Source organism: Lissotriton vulgaris, chromosome 1_1, assembly GCF_964263255.1.
Source record: "Lissotriton vulgaris chromosome 1_1, aLisVul1.2, whole genome shotgun sequence".
Taxonomy (NCBI): Eukaryota; Metazoa; Chordata; class Amphibia; order Caudata; family Salamandridae; genus Lissotriton; species Lissotriton vulgaris.
Window position 1 is genome coordinate 873,856,376 of NC_141685.1, and position 11,699 is coordinate 873,868,074.

The 11,699-nt window shown below is 48.3% G+C and overlaps 1 protein-coding gene across 1 annotated transcript in view; it reads right to left on the reverse strand.

Annotated features, from left to right (window-relative positions):
- HEBP1 (heme binding protein 1) overlaps nt 1–8,991 on the reverse strand; it is a 32,766-nt gene extending 23,775 nt beyond the window's left edge. The window contains exons 1-2 of the mRNA XM_086958219.1: nt 8,851–8,991; nt 8,640–8,744 (exon numbers count right to left, since the gene is read on the reverse strand). Coding sequence (XP_086814345.1) covers nt 8,640–8,717 — 78 coding nt within the window. The 5' untranslated portion in view covers nt 8,718–8,744; nt 8,851–8,991. The remainder of the gene's footprint in view (nt 1–8,639; nt 8,745–8,850) is intronic.
- Between the last annotated feature and the right edge of the window lie 2,708 nt (nt 8,992–11,699).

The window sequence follows — 11,699 nt, forward strand, 5'->3', positions numbered from 1 at the left end:
GTTTTTTGTCTATCAATGCTGTTTTATCCAAGAGCTGATGGCAGAGGGAACGTGCCAGCGCTGTTGTGGGGTTGTAGCAGGCATTGCCAATCTGGTGAGTAGCTCCAGTGCCCAGATGTTGGCTTTCTGTTGCTTTTGTTCGCTCGGCATCACCAGACATTTATCAGTGGCTTCATCTTGAGAGTGCCTTTAGAGTTGGTGTGAAGCCAGCTCCTGACGTCATCTGCTTGGAATGAGTCCTGCCCCCTCACCTCTAGAAAAGGCGCCAAGCATTTTGAACTCCTGACTCTACCCCAAACCCCCTCTCAATCCCGTGCTATCTCGCTTTTTTTCTCATTCTCCCTCTCACTCTTTCTCCCCCGCATTCTCTCTCCTCTATCCTCGTCTCTCTCTGTTTCTTATTCTCCTTCCCTCTCTTTTTCTCTCTCCCCTTTCGCTCTCCGTCCTTCTCCCCTTCCTCTCTTTTTATTCTCGGCTCCCCTCTCTCTCCATTTCTCACTTTCTCTCTTTTTTCCCCAGGTACTGCGAAGGTGAGCTGCTGAGTCTCAGCCGCGTCTTAAGGTCGAATTCTGCTGACTCGGTAAACCTGTACACAGGCATCTTCCCACCAGGCTTTGTGAAAGGCAAAGCTGGTCCATGTGCACCGGGCTGTGCTGTGTGCAGGGGTAGTGGAAGCAATTACTGCAAACATGGCCTCATGTGTACCTTCCGTGCCCCTGGCATTCTTGCGGCTACTTAAAGCCTCCCTGGGGGTGGGAGATGGGGGGTACTTTCCAGGGGTTACATAGGTGAACACAGCATTCGCCTTTTAAGAAATGCAGCGCTGCCCTGTTGTGAATAGGGGGACAGATGGTCAAAGAGAGGTGCTTTACTTTAGCACCCAGTGGTTTAGGCGCCCAGTGCTGAGCATGGGCAGAAGCTGCAGCGTGAATGGCTGAATGTAGTCAGTAGGGTTGTCATTAGTGCAATTTACCAGTGCTGGGGGGAAGGGGGCAGCACTGCCCCAGGAGACAGAACGGTCGCGTAGCTAAAGTAGAAAGACTCAGACAGAGAACAGTCGGCATCCGAGGGCATGCCCATCCAGGGCAGAGACTGTGAAAGTAGCTCTGAGAGGTGGGCTCCAATGCTTTAGGCGCTAAATGACCTTGGGACGCAGCAGCCCGGCCTGTGAATTCCCACCCAAGACTTGCGTTGTCTTAAATGCTCGCGGCAGAGCTATGTGTAACCAGCCGGACACAGCCAACATTCAGTGCACCAAGTCCTAAAATGGTGGCGTTTGGTTTCAGTCTCAGCCCCACCGGGGTGAACAGCGCTGCTGTCCCCTCCACTACCCCTGTGACCTCCGTCCGTCGTGCATTTCACACGGTGCTGGGTAAGGCTACTTACCCCGCTTACTGTTTGCACCTTTCGACCCAGGATCAGATGCGCTGACACCTCCCCCCCACCCAGTCACTGAATGCTTACTGTGTCTTAATGCCACTGCACGTTTGCACCCATAATGAGGCCTAATTTGTTTGTGTGGTTTTTTTAAATACAAATCGAATGCTTTGTCATTTCAATTTGTTTTGACTAATTTTTATCCTTACAGTCCATTATGGTTCCTTCTCATTCCTCAAAAATATGAGCTCAAATCATTTTCAGCCTGCATTAGATTCATATTTTACATATAGTCCTTCTACTGAATCTGCATACAAACTCCCGTAGATCCAAGTGTATCAACATGTCGTGCTGCTATCGGACTCAACCCAAACAATAAATCATGTACATCAGTGTGCGTTAGGTCGGCTTCATAGCACCCACTGCGGCTCCTCCCAAAATTCTTTTCTATTGAAGAGTGTGTTCAGAAGAATACATTGGTTTATGTGCGTATCATGCATCCGCAGGAGCTTCTGCTGCATTACCTATCAAGAACTCCCAGCTCTGAAACCTCCTCAAAAGGGCCCCCTCCCATAGCCCCAAACCCCACCCTGGCCCTTGGTTTATGGCCTCTAGTAGGTTCGTGCCCTGGAGTCCTCTAAACCCAGCCTTGAATCAGCGACTCCCGCTCCTCCTCTATTGTTTTCCCGTCCTCTTTCCTGCCTGCATCCCCTCCCTTCTCTTTCTCAGTACAGACCTGCTGCGTTTCAGCCCCCCCTCTTCATATTCTCTGTCAGGCACCCCTTTGTTCTTCATTTTAGAAAGTTCTAGAAGTTAGAATGAATTAACATTTTACAAGACAAGGAGTGATGTCACACAACCTTTAACCTCAATGGCAAGGAATTGACATCATTTAAATGATAACATTTAAATGTCGAATTATTAGAATAACAAGGTAGTCAAGGCTGGCAGAGTTTGTGGAGCAGCATCCCGATGCATCGAAGCAGCTCTCCCCGTTTAATGGAGGACTTCAGAGGGGCTCCCTTAGAGGTGCTGTTGCCCCCAGTAACTTCTGGAGCTCCGGGGGTTCACCCTGCACACAGCAGAGCTTGTGCTCGAGTACTTATCAGCAAGAATGACATCTAGCCTTCTGCCACCAGTTCTACCTTCTATTAGCTGCTTTTCTGTGCTTGGCAGTGGTGTATGGATGGGGGTTCCTGTAACTTGATGAAAGCCTAAATAGCTTTGTGTGTTTAGAACTCTTGTTGTGTCCTTCTGCCCTGTCTGCCTCGTGATTTGTGCCATTCTGGCCTCCGTTACAATCATCCCGCCCCCCCCCCCTCGTTTTTGTGTCCTTCTTTCCTCTGTCTGCCTGTTTTTTTGTGCCAATCTGCCCTCAGTTATAATTGTTTCCCCTCGTTTTTGTGTCCTTCTGCCCTCTGTCTGCCTGGTGTTTTGTGCCGTTCCTCCACCTGAACTGAGCCCTTTAAAATAAGGCCATGCTCCAAAAAGTACCGCAGCCCCCTGCCCTGAACCATAAAAAACTGCCCCCTACCTCCGTGAAGTACTCTGACTCTGCTCCCTACCCTCCCTTGGCGCCTAAAACTGTCCCCTGCCATGCACCCTACAAAGCCTCGACTTCGTAAACTGTCCCTTCTCTGTGTGCTTCGAGGCCGTAAAATGTAAGCCTAGGCACAAATGTCTCACTGGGAAAGGCCCGGCCTATTTGGCCAACAAATTCATCCCGTATGTTCCCACACGATCTCTCAGGTCTAGCGAACAGGCTCTGTTATGCGTACCTATGGCTAGGAAGGCAAGACAGGGGTCTAGAGCTTTATCTGTGGCAGGTCCAACATTGTGGAATGGCCTTCCCTTATCTATCAGATAGTGCAGGGAACACCTTCCTTTTAGGAAAAAATTGAAAACCTTTCTCTTTCAGAAATAGAATTCCACTCCGAGGTTAGGACAATACACAGCTAGTGTCTCTTTTGTTCGCTGAAGGCCCTCTCACTCTTTCTCCCCCGCATTCTCTCTCCTCTATCCTCGTCTCTCTCTGTTTCTTATTCTCCTTCCCTCTCTTTTTCTCTCTCCCCTTTCGCTCTCCGTCCTTCTCCCCTTCCTCTCTTTTTATTCTCGGCTCCCCTCTCTCTCCATTTCTCACTTTCTCTCTTTTTTCCCCAGGTACAGCGAAGGTGAGCTGCTGAGTCTCAGCCGCGTCTTAAGGTCGAATTCTGCTGACTCGGTAAACCTGTACACAGGCATCTTCCCACCAGGCTTTGTGAAAGGCAAAGCTGGTCCATGTGCACCGGGCTGTGCTGTGTGCAGGGGTAGTGGAAGCAATTACTGCAAACATGGCCTCATGTGTACCTTCCGTGCCCCTGGCATTCTTGCGGCTACTTAAAGCCTCCCTGGGGGTGGGAGATGGGGGGTACTTTCCAGGGGTTACATAGGTGAACACAGCATTCGCCTTTTAAGAAATGCAGCGCTGCCCTGTTGTGAATAGGGGGACAGATGGTCAAAGAGAGGTGCTTTACTTTAGCACCCAGTGGTTTAGGCGCCCAGTGCTGAGCATGGGCAGAAGCTGCAGCGTGAATGGCTGAATGTAGTCAGTAGGGTTGTCATTAGTGCAATTTACCAGTGCTGGGGGGAAGGGGGCAGCACTGCCCCAGGAGACAGAACGGTCGCGTAGCTAAAGTAGAAAGACTCAGACAGAGAACAGTCGGCATCCGAGGGCATGCCCATCCAGGGCAGAGACTGTGAAAGTAGCTCTGAGAGGTGGGCTCCAATGCTTTAGGCGCTAAATGACCTTGGGACGCAGCAGCCCGGCCTGTGAATTCCCACCCAAGACTTGCGTTGTCTTAAATGCTCGCGGCAGAGCTATGTGTAACCAGCCGGACACAGCCAACATTCAGTGCACCAAGTCCTAAAATGGTGGCGTTTGGTTTCAGTCTCAGCCCCACCGGGGTGAACAGCGCTGCTGTCCCCTCCACTACCCCTGTGACCTCCGTCCGTCGTGCATTTCACACGGTGCTGGGTAAGGCTACTTACCCCGCTTACTGTTTGCACCTTTCGACCCAGGATCAGATGCGCTGACACCTCCCCCCCACCCAGTCACTGAATGCTTACTGTGTCTTAATGCCACTGCACGTTTGCACCCATAATGAGGCCTAATTTGTTTGTGTGGTTTTTTTAAATACAAATCGAATGCTTTGTCATTTCAATTTGTTTTGACTAATTTTTATCCTTACAGTCCATTATGGTTCCTTCTCATTCCTCAAAAATATGAGCTCAAATCATTTTCAGCCTGCATTAGATTCATATTTTACATATAGTCCTTCTACTGAATCTGCATACAAACTCCCGTAGATCCAAGTGTATCAACATGTCGTGCTGCTATCGGACTCAACCCAAACAATAAATCATGTACATCAGTGTGCGTTAGGTCGGCTTCATAGCACCCACTGCGGCTCCTCCCAAAATTCTTTTCTATTGAAGAGTGTGTTCAGAAGAATACATTGGTTTATGTGCGTATCATGCATCCGCAGGAGCTTCTGCTGCATTACCTATCAAGAACTCCCAGCTCTGAAACCTCCTCAAAAGGGCCCCCTCCCATAGCCCCAAACCCCACCCTGGCCCTTGGTTTATGGCCTCTAGTAGGTTCGTGCCCTGGAGTCCTCTAAACCCAGCCTTGAATCAGCGACTCCCGCTCCTCCTCTATTGTTTTCCCGTCCTCTTTCCTGCCTGCATCCCCTCCCTTCTCTTTCTCAGTACAGACCTGCTGCGTTTCAGCCCCCCCTCTTCATATTCTCTGTCAGGCACCCCTTTGTTCTTCATTTTAGAAAGTTCTAGAAGTTAGAATGAATTAACATTTTACAAGACAAGGAGTGATGTCACACAACCTTTAACCTCAATGGCAAGGAATTGACATCATTTAAATGATAACATTTAAATGTCGAATTATTAGAATAACAAGGTAGTCAAGGCTGGCAGAGTTTGTGGAGCAGCATCCCGATGCATCGAAGCAGCTCTCCCCGTTTAATGGAGGACTTCAGAGGGGCTCCCTTAGAGGTGCTGTTGCCCCCAGTAACTTCTGGAGCTCCGGGGGTTCACCCTGCACACAGCAGAGCTTGTGCTCGAGTACTTATCAGCAAGAATGACATCTAGCCTTCTGCCACCAGTTCTACCTTCTATTAGCTGCTTTTCTGTGCTTGGCAGTGGTGTATGGATGGGGGTTCCTGTAACTTGATGAAAGCCTAAATAGCTTTGTGTGTTTAGAACTCTTGTTGTGTCCTTCTGCCCTGTCTGCCTCGTGATTTGTGCCATTCTGGCCTCCGTTACAATCATCCCGCCCCCCCCCTCGTTTTTGTGTCCTTCTTTCCTCTGTCTGCCTGTTTTTTTGTGCCAATCTGCCCTCAGTTATAATTGTTTCCCCTCGTTTTTGTGTCCTTCTGCCCTCTGTCTGCCTGGTGTTTTGTGCCGTTCCTCCACCTGAACTGAGCCCTTTAAAATAAGGCCATGCTCCAAAAAGTACCGCAGCCCCCTGCCCTGAACCATAAAAAACTGCCCCCTACCTCCGTGAAGTACTCTGACTCTGCTCCCTACCCTCCCTTGGCGCCTAAAACTGTCCCCTGCCATGCACCCTACAAAGCCTCGACTTCGTAAACTGTCCCTTCTCTGTGTGCTTCGAGGCCGTAAAATGTAAGCCTAGGCACAAATGTCTCACTGGGAAAGGCCCGGCCTATTTGGCCAACAAATTCATCCCGTATGTTCCCACACGATCTCTCAGGTCTAGCGAACAGGCTCTGTTATGCGTACCTATGGCTAGGAAGGCAAGACAGGGGTCTAGAGCTTTATCTGTGGCAGGTCCAACATTGTGGAATGGCCTTCCCTTATCTATCAGATAGTGCAGGGAACACCTTCCTTTTAGGAAAAAATTGAAAACCTTTCTCTTTCAGAAATAGAATTCCACTCCGAGGTTAGGACAATACACAGCTAGTGTCTCTTTTGTTCGCTGAAGGTGCTAAAAGGCGCGGAGATACTCCTTCGGGAGTCGATTCGTAGCGCGGTACAAACTTGTTAATAAATAAATAAATGGTTGGATTTGTGGGGTAAAGTTTTATTTAATGTGATTTTATGTAGCGCGAACTTTACCCAAAGGTGTCAGAGCGGTTTACATAAGAACCAGTTGCCAAACCTAAGGACTTTGATTTACATGCGTTAAGTAAAAGATACAAACAGGAAAACAATTGAAATGTAGTCACACAAAGAAGAGACTGTTGATTCTTGTTATATTTCTATATACATATGGAAGGGATATGAATAGATGTACTGCAAGAGTCACATAGGAATGTTAGAGTAGAAAGGTCTACTGCATATACTAGTGAATACAGTCATCTCTATATACAGAAAAAATCAGTTATATTTAGAGGGGTCGGAGTGGGACACAGTGGGTGGATGGATGGATGCATGATGGATGGATGTATGCATGATGTATGGGTGGATGCATGGATGGGTTGTTGGTTGGATGGGTTGGTGGATTGCATACATTGTTGAGGGATTGGCTGTATATATGCATCTATCCATCCACCCATCCATGCATCTATCCATACACCCATCTATGCATGCACCCATGCATGCATCCACCAACTCATCCATGCAAGCATTACAACAAGAGCCCGCAGCTCTCCTTCGTCTCGCCCCCCCCTTCCCTGAGCCCGCAGCTCTCCTTCGTCTCTCCTCGCCCCCCTTCCCTGTGCCCTGCCCTGCTATTGTAAATGACAATGCCATTTATTTATGTAAAAAAAACATAAATAAAAAAAATGTCAAGAGCAATGCCAATAGCTCTAACTTTAACAAAGGCAAAACCATTGCATTGTAAATGCTTGTTCTCTCAGCCTTCAACTGAGGCCTTTGAGGGGACAGGGCAGCAGCAAGTGGGTAAAGGGTCGCGTCGGTCTGACCGGTTTATCAGCAGTTGCGAGTTCCCATATCTGACCACACACTGCTCACGGGACAATGACACAGCAAGATTCAAACATTGCAGGGCAGCCCAAAATATGCTGACGTGAGCAAAAGGGAGTGCCCTGTTAATGATAGAAAAGACGGAGTTGTATTCCAGGGACAAGCTGTGGTTAAGCCTCAATATTCTACTTCCAATATATTGTGTACGAAAGGCACCTCTAGGGATGGAAAGGTGATGACACAGGTGAAGGATAAGAACTTGCCACCTCCAGGAATGAATGTCTCGGGGGATTGGCAGTAGTCCTCCCTTTTCCAGAAGGGTGCATCTTGAGTCACGTGATACTGCAAGTGACTAACACATTATGTCTATTTAACAACATGTGGTATTATTTTATATGCATCTTATGCATATTGTATAACTAAAATGTGAGGCGCTACTGCTAGGACACCCTACATTTTATTTTTAAAAAACGTACAAAAATAATACTTAAAAAAATATATATATGCATTAGGGGGATATGTTCTAACCTCCACACTAATGGCGTCTGGGTGTTTGTAGACCTAACCCAGAGCCGAATATCACCTTCCCCTCCCCCCCGTCGATATGCATTACTATTGTATTACGTTGGTATCTCGCTCCGTGTCCCCAGTTCTTAATTCCTCTCATCCTAGGACATTACCCGTCTCGTCTGAAGTTCCCCAGGTTCTAACCCCGTCACCCTGTTCCCACCCATGTCACTGCAGGGGGGGGGGGGGAAATCACCACTTCACAACCAGTGACATTTTCTATTCACTCCCCACCCAATATACACAACACGGACTCACAGCTGCCACCCAAGGGTCCCATATCCTGGCTCACTACCATGACTGGTTCTCATTGCCCCACCACAAAGACTCCTGTTGTCCTCCTCTATCAGCAGGGTCCCTTCATCTCACTGCTACCCATCCCTGTGGTCCCAGTACTCATTGCCCCACTCCACTGACTTGAGCTGCTGTCACCGGCCGACACCACATGGGCACTGGTTCCCCACTCCTCACTCCCACTAAAAGCCCTTGTTCTCAGTCCATCCCATCCTCCAGGCCCAGTTCTTACTGCCCTTACAACTGCACTCCCTAGTTCTCATCTTCATCCTCCTCAGGATACTCGTTTCTCACGGCCCCGCTACTCACCTCCTACCACCCCAACATTCTAAGATCTTCCCACACCAGAGAACACGGCTCTCACCGCCTCACACCTCAAGGGTCGAGGTTCTCGTTTCTCCCAGTCGAGGGGCCCTGGTTCGCCCCTTTCTCGCCCCCCCCCCCGAGACCCAGGTTCTCACCCGTTCTTCCGCTCTCTGGACCTGGCCACTGTTGGTCTCTGTTCCCCCAAAAAGGGAGTTTTTGATCATCCCAAACATGGTGTCTCACACTCCGCCGAGGAAGTCCTGGGACAGACAGAAATGGAAAAAAAAGTCAGGAAAATTCCAAAAGTGTTGCTGGGTCCCCAGATTCCGCAACCCACCTGCGCCCCGTCTGTGGGTCCAGCTTTACCCTTTGTTGCTCAGTAATAAGGAGCGGCGACGTGGGTCTGTAACGATGCTGGTCCCTGTGCCTGCCTCTGCAGCTGTAATTCACTGTCTCCCGTTCACAGCTGCCTCCTGCTTCGCTCGGGTTGTGCTGCTTATCCCAGACTTCACCACACCCCTATCTGGGCGCGGCTCAGCCTGACAGGAGCAGGGGCGGGGCCTATCAGGACGTGTCACGTGTCTCAAGCTCCAGGAAGAGGCCATCTCTTAGACTGGCACCCTCCGGCGCCAGTGTGTGCAGCAAGGAAATGTAATGTTAGCTGCTACAACCTCCGAAAACCAACCGTTGATTCTGTCGAATTAGAAAAACCTTCACAACTAAAGAGAGAGAGAGACTTACAACGTTTAAGAGTTAATTTTACGCATTTAGCTCGCTGCTCGACCTCAAAAGTAATCTACTACTGTTTAAACAAGCACTTGCAATGCAATAGGTCTCGCAGTTACGAGAGTTTCAGCTATTGGCATTGTAAATAACAACAGGCCTGCCAAGTATCACGCATCAGGCGTTAGACCAACGTATTTCAGTGTTGTGGTCCGCATCACCACACTGAAATGCATGGTCACGCATTTATAGTGCTGCCTCATCAAGCGCCGGAGCGCTGGTAATTAACACCGCAGTATAAGCAAAGCTCCTAGCCTTACCATGAGAATGCGCTGCTTTGCTGCCAGTAAGCTAACTTTGGGGGCTGGCTGAGCTCGCTCTGGGCTCGGCTGGCTACATGTTTCACTCAACACCTGTTACTCACAAGAGTCTTTGAAAGTGATGATAGTTGCCGCCCAATGATGATGCATGGTACTAACTCGGCAGGCCTGCAGCCATTCGCAACAGCCCATAGTGACACATTCAGGTGGGCGCGATACTTTTAATTATAGCCTGCTTGAGCTATCGCAGGCGGAAGTCCGCCGCTGTAGTTTGCAGCGCGTTGTGCCGAGTGACTAAGGAAGGCCCGGCAGTGTCACTATTCGGAAGCGGTCTGGACCGTCGTTCACCTACCACTGACCCTCACAAAGTGGGGGTCACTTCACCGAGCACACCAGGTGCTGCCTGACGAAGGTAGGCATGTCTGCCATTCCAAATGTGGCGTAATTGCGTCCACGCGCACAGCACCAGGAGTCTCTTCCTCTACTGCGCACCACTATTTGAAGTCAATGGGGCCCGCGGATGCTGTGGAGTGGTGCCAGGTACCTCAACAGCCTGGCCACCCTGCCATTGTAGAGTGCAGCCAAGTGAGAATGCAGCCATGCAATTCACTCAAGTCCTCTCCACTTGTGACTCGCTACCGCGGTACGTCGCAGCTTGGCCTGTCCTTTATGCTCCTTCACAATCAATATGGACCCCTGAGCCAGCAATGTGCTGCCACCACGAGTGAAACTGCAGCGTGTGATTAGGAGAGCAGTGACATCAACAATGCATTGATGGGGTAAGTGTTACTGAGAGCAAGTTACATAATACACAACCACAATACATCAATTTTTAAAGCTATTCACCCTGTTTTTGATCTCTCTAGGTTTCAGTTTCCGTCTTTCTGCCCGACGCTTGTAATGGTCAGTGGAAATTTACCCATACCTTTATTCCCCATTTATCTGTCCCTACGTTTTGGTCGAATTCCCTGTGCCTTTCTACCCTGTGTCTGCATTAAGTTTTAGTAGAGTTTCTTGTTCAGCAAATGGTTTTATTTTGTGATATTTATATATTTACCCTGTCTTCGATGCTTTATTTAGCTAGCGAGAAAGTGTGTCACTCATACTCGTTGAAATATCACTCATAATAAGACTGAAATTATGGAAATGTCACACATGGTAATGTGAAACCTTGGCAGCTATGTAACAATGCCTTTTATGTATGTTTTTAAAACAAAAAAGGCATTATTATTCGCAATGTCAATAGCTCAAACTCTTGTAAATGCGAGACCTATTGCATTGCAAATGCTTGTTTAACATGGTTTTGAATTGAAACCTTTTTTTTTTAACCTTCAACACACATTTCTGCAGTTTAGGCCAAGTGAACCACAAACAAATATTTTAAAGCAAAATCTGGACTGTACTGGCGAACGCATAAGTAGCTTGAAGGTTTACACGTATTGTTTCTAAGCGCTGTCATAAACCTATAACAATACATTCCAGAAACCCTTGAAAATGGTGGCTCAGATGTCTACGACAACATGGAACATTTATTCACACAATGAACCCCTTGTAAACCATTGTTATGATCTGAATTGTCAGTGCACATTACTAAATATAACGACATGTTCCAGCACTGGAGCAGAACAAATGAAAACCGCTCCTCCATTAACTGCTTGCGAGTAAGACACAGAGAATAGAATGAAGGCCTTTTGCAGCTGCAAATGGAAGTTTTTGTTTTAGGGATGGGGGCGTTTAAGGGGGACCACTTGAATTCTCCTGGTTTTAAACTGAAACGACTTGGTCCATAGTTTGTAAACACGTATTTGCCCTTTTGGCCAGGCCCGGAACTAGTCAGGAGGCGGGCGGAGGGCCGCAAGTGCATGTCGCCCAGAGGGGACCATTACCATAGAAGAGAAGGACTGCCAAACGGGGGAATTCATCAAATACAACAAAAAACCCAGCAATAGAGTAAATATATATTCATTGAATTCCCAGAAAACAATTAAAGAAAAACGTAATTAAGTGGTAAAATGAGTGTAAACAAGTAGTAAACAATCTTATACTTACTTTCACTGGTGCTGCCGAAAACCAAAATACACAGGGTCAAAGAGACCACAAAGATTTTCCACTCCATCCTCCTGAGACTGTGGACCCCAAAACACTGGGGTTGGATATTGTGCCCTAAACCAG